The sequence below is a fragment of the Somniosus microcephalus genome, unplaced genomic scaffold, assembly GCF_052327205.1.
Source record: "Somniosus microcephalus isolate GS21.2 unplaced genomic scaffold, FLI_Smic_1.0 unresolved_chr2, whole genome shotgun sequence".
NCBI classification, from domain to species: domain Eukaryota; kingdom Metazoa; phylum Chordata; class Chondrichthyes; order Squaliformes; family Somniosidae; genus Somniosus; species Somniosus microcephalus.
In genome coordinates, this window is record NW_028225180.1 from 82,525,660 (window position 1) to 82,542,804 (window position 17,145).

Genomic DNA, 17,145 nt, shown 5'->3' on the forward strand with positions numbered 1-17,145 from the left:
AAGGCAGTGGAGGCCGAGTCACTGAATATATCTAAGGAGGCGATTGATAGATTTCTAGACACAAAAGGCATCAAGGGGTATGGGGAGAAAGCAGGGACCGGGTACTGAATTTGGATGATCAGTCATGATCTCATTGAATGGCGGAGCAGGCTCGAGGGGCCGAATGGCCTGCTCCTGCTCCTATCTTCTATGTTTCTATGAGTGTGCTGACTCGCTCTGTCTCATCCTCTTCACAGCCACAACCAGCCCCGTGTCCGCACTTTACAGCTTTGTCCGCAGTCTGCTGGTCGCTGCCCTCCTCTACGGATTCTGCTTCGGGGCCGTGAAGGTAGGTGGAAGGAACGAGGGGGGCGGGGGACAGGGCGACGGAAAGAACAAGAGGGAGGAGGGGTGGGTCGGAGGGGGGGTAGTGGGGGGCGGTGGAGGGAATGCAAAAGAGCAGGGGAGTGGGCCGAATGGCCTCCTTCTGTGCTGTCTGATTCTCTCTCCTCTCCGCAGGTTCCTTGGGAAGCTCAGCACGTGCCAGTTCTGTTCTCCGTCTTCTGTGGCCTTCTAGTCGCGCTCTCGTACCACCTCGGCCGACAGAGCAGTGATCCTACCACCCTCTGGTAAGTGGGCAGGGTGGGGGGGGGCGGGGGGGGTGGGTGGGTGGCCGCGGGGGGTTGTAGCAGGGGGTGGGGGAGAGTTTACTTTCCTTACTGTAGAGTGGCTGGAGTGAGACTGGGGTTTGCACGTGACGAGCAAGGTCAGGTTCGGACCCCCAGACGCAAGGACTCCCGCTCGCAATGTGCCGACTTCCCCGGCCCTCGGAGTGCTGCATTGTTGGAGGTGCCGTCCTTTGGCTGATGTGGTGAGCAGAGGTGCCCAACAGATGGGGCATTGAAACTGTAATGGGGGTGGGTTGGTATTTTGGCGGGCAAGATGCCTCCTTCAGGCATGGCTCGGTGGGTAGCGCACTCTTTCCTCAAGGGTTCGAATCCCACTTGTGCGCGTAATCCAGGCCGACACTCCCAGTGCAGTACCGAGGCTCCGTCTGCTCTCTCGGGTGCGTTGTAAAAGATCCCACGGCACTATTTGGAAGAAGAGCATGGGCATTCTCCCCGGTATCCTGGGGACCAATATTTATCTATCAATCAACATCACTAAAACAGATTATCTGATCATTATCACATTGCTGTTTGTGGGAGCTTGCTGTGTGCAAGTTGGCTGCCGCGTTTCCAACATTACAACTGACTACATTTCAGAAGGAGTTAATTGGCTCCTAAGTGCTTTGGGACATCCGGTCATGGAAAATGCACGTCTTTATAAACTGAGGTGCTACAGCACCACCTCTGGTGGGAGGGTGTAATTACAGCGTGACAGGTTGACATAGAAAGTTCCCATTATAAACGGGGACGTATGAGGTATCAGAGGGTTGCACACTTGGGCATCAGGGTATTTGTGGGGGTGTTTGATGGGGAGCTGGTTGAAAGTACAGTGGGTAGCGTGTGACAGAGCCTCCTGTTAACTTGGGCTTTACTGACCACTTGAGCCAGTTTTATCGGAGGAGCTTCAGCATCGGAGGGAAGGTCAGCGGCCCTCGGTGACAGTGTGGCCAAGAGTGTCGCTGGACGTAGGGGCCGAGGGTGGAGCCATCGCTGCTGGTGACTTACTGAGGGAGTGCAGATCATTAACTCTCTGTGTGTGTCTCTCTCTGTCTCTCTCTCTCTCTCTCTCTCTCTCTGTCTCTCTGGCTCTCTGTCTCTCTCGCTCTGTCGCTCTCTCTCTCTCTCTGTCTCTCTCTCTCTGCCTCTCTCTCTCTCTCTGCCTCTCTCTCTCTGCCTCTCTCTCTCTCTCTGCCTCTCTCTCTCTCTCTCTCTGCGCCTCTCTCTCTGCCTCGCGCTCTCTCTCTGCCTCGCGCTCTCTCTCTGCGCCTCTCTCTCTGCCTCGCGCTCTCTCTCTGCCCCTCGCGCTCTCTCTCTGCCCCTCGCGCTCTCTCTCTGCCCCTCGCGCTCTCTCTCTGCCCCTCGCGCTCTCTCTCTGCCCTCGCGCTCTCTCTCTGCCCTCGCGCGCTCTCTCTCTGCCTCGCGCTCTCTCTCTGCCTCTACAGGTCCCTGATCCGGTCAAAGTTCTTCTCTCAACTGGACAATCGAAGCCCTGAGGATCCACTGCTGGAAGTCCAGGATCCTCTCCCAGCAAAGCTCAGGAGCTCAGTGGTAAGCCCTCGATCCATGGGAGACGGGCCATTCTTCTTAATTGTTGCTGAGGGCCGCTCTCGTGTCTCGGGTACAAGCCCAGTCAATCACTGAGGCACTCAGCCCCAGGATTCATTCCCGGTCTGTGGTGATCTCCATTGAGATATCAGCCATGATCTTATTGAATGGTGGAGCAGGCTCGAGGGACGATTGGCCGACTCCTGCTCCTGCTACTTATGTTCTTGTGAAGGCAGCAATTGGCCAGTGCAGGCCTGGGCCAGGGGGGTATTGACCCTGGATTCCCTCTGCTGACCGCTGTCCTCTGTATATCGATGTTGGTTGAGGGCAGGTCCAAGCTTGGCTGTGATGCTCTACGCAGTCGAATAGCCCGCTGCCGTGCATCGTCTAGGATGAGACGGGGACTGAGCACTTGGGGGAGGGGGCGGGGGGTTTTCTGGGGTGGGGCCAGGTTAGAGGGGGGTTACTGGGGTGTCCCTCTGATTCTGGACTGTGTCCCGCTCCTCGTTCATGTCGCTCTGACTCGGACTGCTGCTTGTCCCGTTCCCCCTCATTCCCCCATTTTAACCATTTTCGTCCCTGTCTCTTCTCCCACACCACCTCCCCCTCCCCCGCCCCCATTCCGTGGCTTCCTGTCCACCTCTTCTCTCCCACTCCCCACCTCCGAATCACTCATTGACACAAGCGATGCTCGATGAGTGTGAGTGAGTAAACCTGGAGTAATCCAGGAGCGGCGATGCGCTCCCTCCCAGCATTACGCAACTCTGTGTCTTACTCCTGTCCGGACACCAACAGTCTCCATTTGGCACTGCAGTAAGTAGCCTGTGCCCAACTCGTACTGTTTATAATCAATTAACTCACTCTCTCTTTTCCCCCCACACCCCCTATCTTCAGCGAGAGATCCTTCACTCAGACCTGGTCATGTGTCCGGTGATCGCCATCATAACCTTTGCAATCAGTGCCAGCACAGTTTTTATCGCACTTCAGGTAAGCTTTCTGGAACTCACCTCTAATCTTGGTCATTGAGTAGAGATCTGGCAGCAGGCATGTGTGAAGTTCTGTACCCCAGCGTTATACAGTGACAGACCTGTACCCACCAGTACTGTACCCCAGTATTATACAGTGACAGACCTGTACCCACCAGTACTGTACCCCAGTGTTATACAGCACAGACCTGTACTCACCAGTACTGTACCCCAGTGTTATACAGCACAGACCTGTACTCACCAGTACTGTACCCCAGTGTTATACAGTGACAGACCTGTACCCACCAGTACTGTACCCCAGTGTTATACAGTGACAGACCTGTACCCACCAGTACTGTACCCCAGTGTGATACACTGACAGACCTCTACCCACCAGTACTGTACCCCAGTGTTATACAGTGACAGACTTCAGAATTGGTAAAATGATGTTGGTGGGCAGGTGAGTATTCTACAAAAGCACAACTGTAAAACGTGTATAGAATGACTGAGCTAGGTGAGCTGCATTAGCCCTATTGTCAGCTGTGGCTCAGTGGGTAGCACTTTCTCTCTCCTTGGAGTCAGAAGCTCGTGGGTTCAAGTCCCACTCCAGAGACTTGAGCACACAATCCAGACCGACACTCCCAGTGCAGTACTGAGGGAGCACCGCACTGTCGGAGGGGCAGTACTGAGGGAGCGCCGCACTGTCGGAGGGGCAGTACTGAGGGAGCGCCACACTGTCGGAGGGGCGGTACTGAGGGAGCGCCGCACTGTCGGAAGGGCAGTACTGAGGGAGCGCCGCACTGTCAGAGGTTCCGTCTTTTGGAAGAGATGTTAAACCCGGGCCTCGTCTGGCCCTCTCAGATGGGTGTTAAAGATCCCACGGCATTATTGTAAAAGAGCAGGGGAGTTCTCCCCAGGTGTCCTGTGCCAATATTTATCCCTCAACCAACATCACTAAAAACAGACGATCTGGTCAGATCATTGCTGTTTATGGGAGCTTACTGTGCGCAACCTGCCTGTCTCGTTTGCCGACACAACAGCGACTGTCCGTGATAATGAATTAATTGGGCATGAATCGCTTCGGGACCTCCTCTCAGCTCGATTTATAAATGCATGTTCATGATGCTATGGGTTGCAGTCGACCCGGACTGACTGACTGGGCTGTCGAGCTGCAGTTCTGTTTAACCGCCACTAGATGGGGCCCTAAGCTGTCGCCGGCTCACCGAGTGAGCATCTCTCTGGAAACCAGGCACTTTACGGCCGGGGCCGCTGACGACAGCCAGTGGGAGACCACGAAACGTTTTCACAGCGCCAAATGGCAGCGCAGGAGAGCCGCTGACCACGGGTTCCCCTGGTTTCGACCTTCGCGCCAGACTGCCCTGCGAGCCACCGCGCGAGGAGCGGGCAGCAAACGTTCGCACCAGCCCAGGGTTTTGCCTTTTATGTGGCGCCCGGTCGCGGCTCTCCCGACCGCCCCAGAGCTATTGCTTGCACGAGGGATGACCTTTGAACTGCAGTCGCCGTCGTGTTGACCGGCGCGGCAGCCGTTGCAGGCCAGCGGCTTCGGGACTCCGCAGCGAGAGGAGCGACCAGTTACTCTTGGTTTTTAGTGCTGTCGGGTGAGGGAGGAGCGTTGGCACCCTGCTCGCCTTCCAGTCGCACCCGTGGGATCTTTTAACATCCGCTCAAACTGTTCGGTGCCTCATCCGAAAGACGGGCCCCTCTGACAGCGCTGCGCTGCCTCAGTACCGCACTAGATTGTGGGCTCAAGTCTCTGGAGCGGGGCTCGAAGCCGCTGCCTCCTGTTCAGGGGGCCGGTTGTCGCAATCCCTGTTGAGACGGAGCAGTTCGAAACAGCCTGGGGTCGGAGCCTGCTCTGTAGCTCCCGCCACTGGGCACCTGCAGTGGGAGCACGCTCCCATGTCGCTCAGTACAAGAATTATACCCAAATAATGGATGACTTCACTGGGTGATCGGCAGTGTCCTGCTGTCTCTCCTGTCTCAACCTTTTTTTTCTCTTCCTGACACCCCCCCCCCCCTTCTCTGTGCAGCCGGTCCTGAGTTACGTGCTGTATGCCCTGGCCGGCCTGGTTGGCTTCCTGACGCACTACCTCCTCCCGCAGCTCCGCAAGCAGCTCCCGTGGTGCTGCCTCTCCCACCCGATGCTGAAATCCCGAGAGTACAGCCAGTTCGAGGTCAGAGGTGAGTGCGGGGACTGCCATCTAAACCTGCGGCACCACTGCAGGGCACCTGCTCTGCACTGGAAGCGGCTGTGCGACTGTGTGTGGTGCGCGCGACTGTGTGTGTGGTGCGCGCGACCGTGTGTGTGGTGCGCGCGACCGTGTGTGTGGTGCGCGCGACCGTGTGTGTGTGTGCACAGAGCAAGTGATGTTGAATGTGGCGAGGTAATGATTCATCGGTGGATGGGCAGTTGTGAACAGAAGGTTGATTTGACGTGAGACTTCAAGGGGTCTGGAGTGGGCGTTGAGGACTCCCAGGGCCCCTCCCACCCTGGACTGTATATCGCTGTGCCCCCAGCCTCTGGTGGGCCTGTCCTGCCGGTGGGACAGGGCAACACCCAGCGATGGTGCTGGAGGAGCCTGGGATGTTGGCATACTTCCAGAATCATAGCTATGTCAGGCTGTAGCTTGACTAGTCCGTGGGGCAGCGCTCCCACCTAGAGCCCCAGATTGTTAGTGAGGAGCAGTTTGCAGGTGGACTGAGCTGAGTTTGCCTTGAAATTCTCCTGATATCATCGGTCCCGCAGATTTTCTTATTGAACTTTGCAGCAATTGTTTTGCAACTGGACATAGAAAAGATGTTTCCGCTTGCAAGCGAGACAAGAACTAGGGGCCATAAATATAAGGTAGTCACAAATTAATCATATAGGGAATTCAGGAGAAACTTCTTCACCCAGAGAGTGGTTAAGAATGTGGAACTCGCTACCACAGGGAGTGGTTGAGGTGAATAGTACAGATGCATTTAAGGGGAAGCTGGATAAACACGAGGGAGAAAGGGGTAGAAAGATATGTTGATGGGGTGGGATGAAGGATTACAGTTACATGGGTCAATTGGCGAACCTGGGGTTGTTCTCCTTGGAGCAGAGAAGGCTAAGAGGAGATTTGATAGAGGTGTTGAAAATCATGAAGGATTTAGATAAGGAGAAACTGGTACATGGGCCTTCTGATCAGTTTTCTCCCAGCCTGTCTCTTCCTAGCAACCCAGTCCTGGCTGTCAGTCACCTCCCTGCCCTTCACGATCAAGGCCTTCTGCCAGCTTGTCTGGCTGGCATTTCACAGAATCGTAGAATGATACCGCACAGGAGGAGGCCATTCGGCCCATTGTGCCTGTGCCGGCTCTGTGAAAGATCTACTCCAATTAGTCCCACTCCCCCCTCGCTCTATCCCCACAGCCCTGCACATTTTTTCCCTTCAAGTATTTATCCAATTCTCTTTTGAAAGTCACTATTGAATCTGCTTCCACCGCCCTTTCAGGCAGCGCGATCCAGATCACAACAGCTCGCTGCGTTTAAAAAAAATAAAAAAAAAAATGTTTCCCACTAGAAACAGTTTCTCCTTATTTACTCTATCTAAACCCTTTTGTGATTTTTGAACACCTCTATCAAATCTCCCCTTGATCTTCTCTGCTCGAAGGAGAACAACCCCAGCTTCTCCAGTCTCTCCGCTTAACTGAAGTCCCTCATCCCCTGGGACCATACTGGTAAATCTCCTCCGCAAGTATCCTTGTCGGGGTGACGGGGTTGGGCGTTACTTTCTCCTGTTCAGTACCTCTACAAGGGCCTCCTGGGAGAGACCCTTGAGGCTCAAGCCTTCGCTCCTCTAGCACCAGTGATCAGTGTCGATGGTGTCTCCCACTCCGCTGCTTCTTAGGCCTGGACGTGACTGTCTCAATGCCAGCAGGTGAGCGTCACCTGTTCTAGTTTTTATTTTAAAAACGTTTTGGTTTTATTTGACACAGATTTGAACAGTTGCCCGCTTTTTCGTTTCCCATCCGAAAAGGGGGAAGTTTGTTTAAAAAGTTGTCATGTGTTGCTTAACGCCAGGTTTCTGCACAGTTCCTGCTGCTGCTGCCCTTCTTCCCGTTCGTGGCTGCAGCTATTTAAAGGGCCGGTCAGCGACTGGCTGGGAGCGGCGCGTGGGTCAAAACTTCCCCCTGCTGTGAGCTGGGGGGGGAGGGAGGAGGGTTAGCCTGAGCAGACTGTGGGTTGTGGGTTACCTTCCCTTGTCTCCGTCTCTGTCTGGGCTGCTTAGAGCAGCAGTTTAATGATAAGGGAGCACTCCCATCAACACTGTCTGTACCGAACGCACATTGATCAGGAACACTACCCGTACCTAACTCCCCAAAAGTGGCCGTAAAATCTTCAACGTCCGCCCGAGTGGGCAGACGGGGCCTCGGTTTAACGTCTTCATAAATTTGGACTTGCCCAAAATGCTGCTGCCCCGTGTCCTAACTCGCACCCAGTCCCGTTCACCCATCACCCCCTGTGCTCGCTGACCTACACTGGCTCGCGGTCCAGCAACGCCTCAATTTAAAAATTCTCATCCTTGTTTTCAAATCCCTCCATGGCCTCATGGGGAGCGGGCTGGTAAGTGGCTTTGAGCCCAAGATCAGCCATGATCTTATTGAATGGCGGAGCAGGCTCGAGGGGCCAAGTGGCCGATTCCTGCTCCTATTTCTTATGTCCTTATGTCCTCGCTCCCCTCCCTATCCCTGTAACCTCCTCCAGCCCCACAACCCTCCCTATCTCTGTAACCTCCTCCAGCCCCACAACCCTCCCCATCTCTGTAACCCCCTCCAGCCCTAGAACCCTCCCTCTCTCTCTAACCTCCTCCAGCCCCACAACCCTCCCTATCTCTGTAACCTCCTCCAGCCCCACAACCCTCCCTATCTCTGTAACCTCCTCCAGCCCCTACAACCCTCCCTATCTCTGTAACCTCCTCCAGCCCCTACAACCCTCCCTATCTCTGTAACCTCCTCCAGCCCCTACAACCCTCCCTAACTCTGTAACCTCCTCCAGCCCCTACAACCCTCCCTATCTCTGTAACCTCCTCCAGCCCCTACAACCCTCCCTATCTCTGTAACCTCCTCCAGCCCCTACAACCCTCCCTATCTCTGTAACCTCCTCCAGCCCCTACAACCCTTCCAAGATCCCTGCGCTCCTCCAATTCTGGCCTCTTGAGCATCCCCTGATTTGAATCGCTCCACCATTGGCGGCCGTGCCTTCAGCTGCCTGGGCCCTAAGCTCTGGAATTCCCTCCCTAAACCTCTCCGCCTCGCTCTCCTCCTTTAAGACGTTCCTTAAAACCCGCCTCTTTGGCCAAGCTTTTGGTCGCCTGTCCTAATCTCTCCTTATGTGGCTCGGTGTCTATTTCTGTTTGATGATCGCTCCTGTGAAGCGCCTTGGGAACGGTTTACTCCGCTAAAGGTGCTGTATAAATGCTAGTTGTCGTCTCCCCCGAAGGATGGCACCTCCGACAGTGCTGCACTCCACCGGGCGAGGAGATGATATTCCATATAAACCCAACGGGAGCCCTTTAAGGAGCGGCCCGATTTGTGTGATTGGCGTGGGGGGGGGATGCAGGAGCGAGTGTCGGCTCTCTGGATGAATGGCCGGCATGTATCTGATCTTGTGCAGCGAGTGCCAGGTGACTTGTTGTGCTGTGCTTTTCCCCCTCTCCCAGATGCAGCCCAGCTGATGTGGTTTGAGAAGGTCTACGCCTGGCTCCAGTGCATGGAAAAGTACTTCATCTACCCGGCCGTCATCCTCAACGCCCTCACCACCGACGCCAGTGCTGCCAGCAATCGCTACAAGCTGGGCAAATAGTGAGTAACCGATCCGGGGAGGGGGCTTCGCTCGGCAGCTCCCGGCCCGGTGAAGAATGGTGTGGGGGGTGGGGGCGGAGCGAGGGGAAAGTTCCCAGAACCCCCCCCCCCCCGGGCTCTTCCCGTCTGTAAAACCGCGTCGAGAGGTTCACGTTCCACTGTCGCGCACGTATTGCTTCTCGCCGTGCGTCAATGCCGCGCTGCCTCGGCGCCGCGCTGATTTCACCGGGCACTCTGAGTGAGACGTGAACCGTTCCCAACTCTTCCCGTCCTTAACCTCGATCACCAGGGTCTACGCGCGAAAGGCGTCAGCTTTGGCTTAGTGCGTCTCGCTCTCTCGCACCTCGGAGTCAGAAGGTTGTGGGTTTGAGCCCCACTCGAGAGACTGGAGCACATAATCCAGGCCAACACTCCCAGTCGCAGTACTGAGGGAGTGCTGCACTGTCGGAGGGGCAGTACTGAGGGAGCGCCGCACTGTCGGAGGGGCAGTACTGAGGGAGCGCCGCACTGTCGGAGGGGCGGTACTGAGGGAGCGCCGCACTGTCGGAGGGACGGGCGGTACTGAGGGAGCGCCGCACTGTCGGAGGGGCGGTACTGAGGGAGCGCCGCACTGTCGGAGGGGCGGTACTGAGGGAGCACCGCACTGTCGGAGGGGCGGTACTGAGGGAGCGCCGCACTGTCGGAGGGGCGGTACTGAGGGAGCGCCGCACTGTCGGAGGGGCAGTACTGAGGGAGCGCCGCACTGTCGGAGGGGCGGTACTGAGGGAGCACCGCACTGTCAGAGGGGCAGTACTGAGGGAGCGCCGCACTGTCGGAGGGGCGGTACTGAGGGAGCGCTGCACTGTCGGAGGGGCAGTACTGAGGGAGCGCCGCACTGTCGGAGGGGCGGTACTGAGGGAGCGCCGCACTGTCGGAGGGGCGGTACTGAGGGAGCGCCGCACTGTCGGAGGGGCGGTACTGAGGGAGCGCCGCACTGTCGGAGGGGCGGTACTGAGGGAGCGCCGCACTGTCGGAGGGGCGGTACTGAGGGAGCGCCGCACTGTCGGAGGGACGGTACTGAGGGAGCGCCGCACTGTCGGAGGGGCGGTACTGAGGGAGCGCCGCACTGTCGGAGGGGCGGTACTGAGGGAGCGCCGCACTGTCGGAGGGGCGGTACTGAGGGAGCGCCGCATCGTCGGAGGGGCGGTACTGAGGGAGCGCCGCACTGTCGGAGGGACAGTACTGAGGGAGCGCCGCACTGTCGGAGGGGCGGTACTGAGGGAGCGCCGCATCGTCGGAGGTGCCGTCTTTTGGATGAGACGTTAAACCGAGGCCCATCTGCTCTCTCAGGTGGATGTAAAAGTTCCCACGGCCACTATTGGAAGAAGAACAGGGGAGCTCTCCCCGGTGTCCTGGGGCCAATATTTATCACTCAACTAACATCAGTAATATAACAGATGATCTGGTCGTTTAGCTGCCGCGCTTCCCACGTTACAACAGCGACCACAGGACTGGCCCTAAAGCACTTTTGGGACGTCCTGAGGTTGCGAAAGGCGCTGCATCAACGGGAGTTCTTTCCTTGACGTACAGTCACCGTCACTTGAGGCAATGCCGCGGCTCCCTCAGCACCGCGCTGGCGGGCAGACGCGGGAAGGGTCACGTCCCTTCACCTCGATCGCCGGCTTTGAGGTTTGAAACGGAAGCTTAAGCAATTTGTGACCCCTCCCCCCTTGCTCTTCTCTCTGGCAGCAGCGACCCGCTGTTTATCACCGTGGCCGGGATGAAGCTCCTTCGCTCCTCCTTCTGCTGCCCCTGCCACCAGTACGTGACCCTCAGCTTCACCGTCCTCTTCTTCCGCTTCGACTACAGCCGCTTCTCCGAGACCTTCCTCCTCGACTACTACTTCATGTCCATCCTCTGCAGCAAGGCAAGTAACACAAACCTGGACAGTTTCCTTCCCGTGAAAATTCCCCGCCTCCTTCACCGGAATGTTACCAGGGAAAGGACTGACGGGACCTGTTTATCTGTTTTTTTTAAAAAGCCCTGGTTAGACCACATCGGGAGTATCTAACCCCGTGCTGTACCTGCCCTGGGAGTGTTTGATGGGACAGTGTAGAGGGAGCTTTACTCTGTATCTAACCCGTGCTGTACCTGCCCTGGGAGTGTGTGAAGAGACAGTGTAGAGGGAGCTTTACTCTGTATCTAACCCGTGCTGTACCTGCCCTGGGAGTGTTTGATGGGACAGTGTAGAGGGAGCTTTACTCTGTATCTAACCCGTGCTGTACCTGCCCTGGGAGTGTTTGATGGGACAGTGTAGAGGGAGCTTTACTCTATATCTAACCCGTGCTGTACCTGCCCTGGGAGTGTTTGATGGGGCAGTGTAGAGTGAGCTTTACTCTGTATCTAACCCGTGCTGTACCTGCCCTGGGAGTGTTTGATGGGACAGTGTAGAGGGAGCTTTACTCTGTATCTAACCCATGCTGTACCTGCCCTGGGAGTGTTTGACGGGACAGTGTAGAGGGAGCTTTACTCTGTATCTAACCCGTGCTGTACCTGCCCTGGGAGTGTTTGATGGGACAGTGTAGAGGGAGCTTTACTCTGTATCTAACCCGTGCTGTACCTGCCCTGGGAGTGTTTGACGGGACAGTGTAGAGGGAGCTTTACTCTGTATCTAACCCGTGCTGTACCTGCCCTGGGAGTGTTTGATGGGACAGTGTAGAGGGAGCTTTACTCTGCATCTAACCCCGTGCTGTACCTGCCCTGGGAGTGTTTGATGGGACAGTGTAGAGGGAGCTTTACTCTGCATCTAACCCCGTGCTGTACCTGCCCTGGGAGTGTTTGATGGGGACAGTGCAGAGGGAGCTCTACTCTGTATCTAACCCGTGCTGTACCTGCCCTGGGAGTGTTTGATGGGACAGTGTAGAGGGAGCTTTACTCTGTATCTAACCCGTGCTGTACCTGCCCTGGGAGTGTTTGATGGGACAGTGTAGAGGGAGCTTTACTCTGTATCTAACCCGTGCTGTACCTGCCCTGGGAGTGTTTGATGGGACAGTGTAGAGGGAGCTTTACTCTGTATCTAACCCGTGCTGTACCTGCCCTGGGAGTGTTTGATGGGACAGTGTAGAGGGAGCTTTACTCTGTATCTAACCCCGTGCTGTACCTGCCCTGGGAGTGTTTGATGGGACAGTGTAGAGGGAGCTTTACTCTGTATCTAACCCGTGCTGTACCTGCCCTGGGAGTGTTTGATGGGGACAGTGTGGAGGGAGCTTTACTCTGTATCTAACCTGTGCTGTACCTGCCCTGGGAGTGTTTGATGGGGACAGTGTGGAGGGAGCTTTACTCTGTATCTAACCCCGTGCTGTACCTGCCCTGGGAGTGTTTGATGGGACAATGTAGAGGGAGCTTTACTCTGTATCTAACCTGTACCTGCCCTGGGAGTGTTTGATGGGGACAGTGTGGAGGGAGCTTTACTCTGTATCTAACCTGTGCTGTACCTGCCCTGGGAGTGTTTGATGGGGACAGTGTGGAGGGAGCTTTACTCTGTATCTAACCCCGTGCTGTACCTGCCCTGGGAGTGTTTGATGGGGACAGTGTAGAGGGAGCTTTACTCTGTATCTAACCTGTGCTGTACCTGCCCTGGGAGTGTTTGATGGGGACAGTGTGGAGGGAGCTTTACTCTGTATCTAACCCCGTGCTGTACCTGCCCTGGGAGTGTTTGATGGGACAATGTAGAGGGAGCTTTACTCTATCTAACCCGTGCTGTACCTGCCCTGGGAGTGTTTGATGGGACAGTGTAGAGGGAGCTTTACTCTGTATCTAACCCGTGCTGTACCTGCCCTGGGAGTGTTTAATATCTCCCTCTTCAAGAAAACTCCTTACAGGGCTACTGACGAATCTGTTAACTAAAGATGAACGTTCTCTGTATTCAGCTGTGTGTTGGGGGTTTAACACTGACTCTACCTTCCTTGCTTCCAGCTCTGGGACTTGCTGTTCAAGCTTCGGTTTGTGCTGACGTACATCGCCCCATGGCAGATCACGTGGGGCTCCGCATTCCACGCCTTTGCCCAGCCATTTGCCGTTCCTCGTATCCTTTTATTTCCGCCGTCGTCGGCACTTAGTGGGTGAAAGCCCGTTTCGGTAAGGTGAAGACGTTCAGTCAATGTACGCCAAGGAAATGCAGACTTCAGGAGGACATAGACAGACTGTTGAAATCTGCAGACACATGGCAGATGACTTTAACACGGTTGGTTGGAAGAATAAGCAGAGCCAATGTAAAATTGTACCATTTTGTTTTAACGAGGGTGCAGTAACAGAGACCAGAGGGTGTGTGTACACAGATCTGTGGTGGCAGGACAAGTTGTGAAGTCTGTTTATTAAAAAAAAAGGCATATGGGATGCTTGGCTTCATAAACAGCGGCGTAGAGTCCAAGAGCAAAAGGACGCTGTGCTAAACCTTTATAAATCACTGGTTAGGCCCCAGCTGGAGCATTGTGACCAGTTCTGGGCCCCGCACTTTAGGGAGGATGTCAAGGCCTTGGAGAGGGTGCAGGGGAGTTTTACAAGAATGGTGCCAGGGAATGAGGGACTTCAGTTAAGCGGAGAGACTGGAGAAGCTGGGGTTGTTCTCCCTAGAGCAGAGAAGGTTAAGGGGAGATTTAATCGAGGTGTTCAAAATCAAAATGAGGGGTTTTGATATAAAGTAAATAAGGAGAAAGGTGAGACTAATTGGAGAGCTCTTTCAAAGAGCTGGCACAGGCACGATGGGCCGAATGGCCTGTGTTGTATCGTTCTATGATTCTGGGACCAGTGTGTTTTCAATAACCCCCATTATAAATGCCACAGTATAGGGCGTCGAATCTGCCTATGTTGGTGGTTACTGCAGTTACGTGTTGGTGGGCGGTGGGGGGGGAACGCCTGGGTTTGTATTTATTAATATTTTTATACTCTTCATACCTCCACTTTCTAAAATTCACGCAGTTTACGATTAAGGAACCGAAGTCCCAATCGATTTGTATTTGAAAGGCACTGAATCTTGCCCGAGAGTGCAGTTCCACGGGTCCCCTCCATGCCCTTTTGCATTCTTCGTGCGAAATAATGGAGCGTTGACTGACTATCCGGGCATGGGGGGCTGTCGTGGCTGAGCCCGATTCCTTCCATCACTGCGCCTGCTGAAATTTTTTATTTTGTTCGTTCCTGGGATGTGGGCGTCGCTGACCAGGCTGGCCTTTATTGTCCATCCCCAGCTGCCCTTGAGAAGGTGGTGGTGAGCCGCCTTCTTGAGCCGCTGCAGTCCGTGTGGTGAAGGTGCTCCCACAGTGCTGTTTGGGAGGGAGTTCCAGGATTTTGGCCCAGCGACGATGAAGGATCGGCGATATATTTCCGAGTCGGGACGGTGTGTGACTTGGAGGGGAACTTGGAGGTGGTGGTGTTCCCATGCGCCTGCTGCCCTTGTCCTTCTAGGTGGAAGAGGTCGCGGGTTTGGGAGGTGCTGCCGAAGAAGCCTTGGCGAGTTGCTGCAGTGCATCTTGTAGATGGTACACACTGCAGCCACGGCGCGCCGGTGGTGGAGGAAGTGAATGTTTAAGGTGGTGGACGGGGTGCCGATCAAGCGGGCTGCTTTGTCCTGGATGGTGTCGAGCTTGTTGAATGTTGTTGGAGCTGCACTCATCCAGGCAAGTGGAGAGTGTTCCATCACACTCCTGACTTGTGCCTTGTAGATGGTGGAAAGGCTTTGGGGAGTCAGGAGGTGAGACACTCGCTGCAGAATACCCAGCCTCTGACCGGCTCTTGTTGCCACAGGATTTATATGGCTGGTCCAGTTAAGTTTCTGTGTGGTGAAGGTGCTCCCACAGTAATGTTAGAGAGGGATTCTAGGATTTTGACCCAGCGACGATGAAGGAACGGCCGATTATATTTCCCAGTCGGGATGGTGTGTGACTCGGAGCGGAACTTGGAGGTGATGGTGTTCCCATGCACCTGCTGCCCTTGTCCTTCTAGGCGGAAGTGGTCGCGGGTTTGGGAGGTGCTGCCCAAGGAGCCTTGGCGAGTTGCTGCAGTGCATCTTGTAGATGGTGTATCCCGTTGAGGGCTGCCTCCAATCAGCAGGAGGGGTGTTGGGTGACCTGACCTTTGTGTAACTTCCTTAACCAGACACATCTTTCAGACTCTGCAATGCTTTTCGTGCAGGCTGTGCTCTCTGCCCTTGTCTCCACCCCTTTGAACCCGCTCCTGGGCAGCGCCGTGTTCATCACCTCCTACGCCAGGCCCGTCAAATTTTGGGAGCGAGATTACAAGTAAGGGCCTCGCCGTCTCAAGTATTGCTTTGTAAAAAAAACATTGGTGTGTGCTTCAGGGAGCTTTGAGTAGGAAAGGAGTGCTGTACTCTTTACTCTGCACTGTACACAGGCAGTGTTATCGGAAGTAAAGGGGTGACGCACAACAACGACTTGCATTTATATAGCGCCTTTAACGTAGTAAGACGTCCCGTGTTATAATTTGACACCGAGCCACACGAGATATTAGGACAGATGACCAAAAGCTTGGTCAAAGAGGTTTTAAGGAGCGTCTTAAAGGAGGAGAGAGAGAGGCGGAGAGGTTTAGGGAGGGAATTCCAGAGCTCTGGGCCCAGGCGGCTGAAGGCACGGCCGCCGATGGTGGAGCGATTAAAATCGGGGGATGGACAAGAGGCCAGAATTAGAGGAGCGCAGATATCTCAGGGGGTTGTGGGGCTGGAGGAGATTACAGAGATAGGGAGGGGGGCGAGGGCCATGGAGGGATTTGAAAACAAGGATGAGATTTTTGAAATCGAGGCGTTGTTCAACCGGGAGCCAATGTAGATCAGCGAGCACAGGGGGTAATGGGTGAGCGGGACTCGGTGTGAGTTAGGACACGGGGCAGCCGAGTTTTGGATGACCTCAAGTTTACGTTGGGTGGAATGTGGGAGGCCGGCCAGGAGTGCGTTAGAATAGTCAAGTCTAGAGGTAACAAAGGCATGGAGGAGGGTTTCAGCAGCGGATGAGCTGAGGCAAGGGCGGAGACGGGCAATGTTACGGAGGTGAAAATACACCACTTCTGTACCGTACACAGACAGTGTTAGCGGGAGTAAAGGGTGACGTAATAAAGCTCACTACGCACTTGGTTTGAGTGTAAAACAAGGCTTTAATCAACTTGTTTCAGAACATGGAGGTCTAGTTGTACTTCACTAGTTCCTGTCTTACAAAATGTCCCTGAGCAAGCTGGGGCCCACGCCCGAGTATTTATACTCCTTGGACAGCGCCACCAGCTGGCTGTCCAGCGTTATTTCATAAGTAGTTTCTTGATGATGAGATTTATAACAAAGGGGGCGATATCTCCAGTGGATGTAACCCCATGGCCGGGTGAGGCTGCCTTCTCGTGGTGACCTCGCACTGTGCTGAACCACGCTTGAATCGCCGCTGCTGCTGCCTCTCACCCTCGGGGTTACTGGCTTGACATCCGCTGTCGCTGTAGATGAGCTGCCGTGTTAGACGCGTTACAGGGCCGTCGGACTTCCAGCCGGTCTCGTCCACGCTCTGTCACCGCGAGCACGGGGACAGTCAACTGACTCGCTTTTTTTCTCTGTCTGATTCCATTCAGCACCAAGCGGGTCGACCACTCCAACACTCGGCTAGCCACGCAGCTGGACAGGAACCCAGGTAACGTTGGTTTAACTCTACGTGTGGTGGTGGGGGGGATATGCAGTTGTTTTTGACTTCCCGTCTTGCTCAAGGTGTGGTGCGCCTTGTGTCACCTGTGGTGGATTGTGTGCGCCAACCTGCAACCAGCCACTAGTGGGCACGCTTGAGCAGCCCAGCCTTGACTTACCCCAGTTTGGATGGCACTTGGTGTGATCGCCTGGACTGGCTTTCGATCGCCTGAGGGCGTTGGTGAGGAGTTTTTTTTTCCCTTATTGGACGTGGGTTTTCTTTTTTTTTTTTTTTTTTAAAAAGAAAGATTTCTTCAGCACATTTCATGACCACCGGACGCCTCGAAGCACTTTACAGCCAATGAAGTACTTTTTGAAGTGGAGTCACTGTTGTAAATGTAGGAAACGCGGCAGCCAAATTACGCAGAGCAAGCTCCCACAAACAGCAATGTGATAATGACCAGATCATCCGTCTTTTTGTTCTGTTGGTTGAGGGATAAAT

At 54.9% G+C, this 17,145-nt stretch overlaps 1 protein-coding gene across 1 annotated transcript in view; it reads left to right on the top strand.

The window, feature by feature from the left end:
* LOC147092923 (pecanex-like protein 3) overlaps window positions 1-17,145 on the top strand; it is a 62,797-nt gene that overhangs the window by 27,598 nt on the left and 18,054 nt on the right. Inside the window, exons 11-20 of the mRNA XM_085975707.1 lie at window positions 237-328; window positions 499-608; window positions 2,090-2,195; window positions 3,087-3,179; window positions 5,209-5,359; window positions 8,860-9,001; window positions 10,730-10,907; window positions 12,956-13,064; window positions 15,144-15,273; window positions 16,595-16,658. Of these exons, the coding sequence (XP_085831833.1) occupies window positions 237-328; window positions 499-608; window positions 2,090-2,195; window positions 3,087-3,179; window positions 5,209-5,359; window positions 8,860-9,001; window positions 10,730-10,907; window positions 12,956-13,064; window positions 15,144-15,273; window positions 16,595-16,658 (1,175 nt within the window). The remainder of the gene's footprint in view (window positions 1-236; window positions 329-498; window positions 609-2,089; window positions 2,196-3,086; window positions 3,180-5,208; window positions 5,360-8,859; window positions 9,002-10,729; window positions 10,908-12,955; window positions 13,065-15,143; window positions 15,274-16,594; window positions 16,659-17,145) is intronic.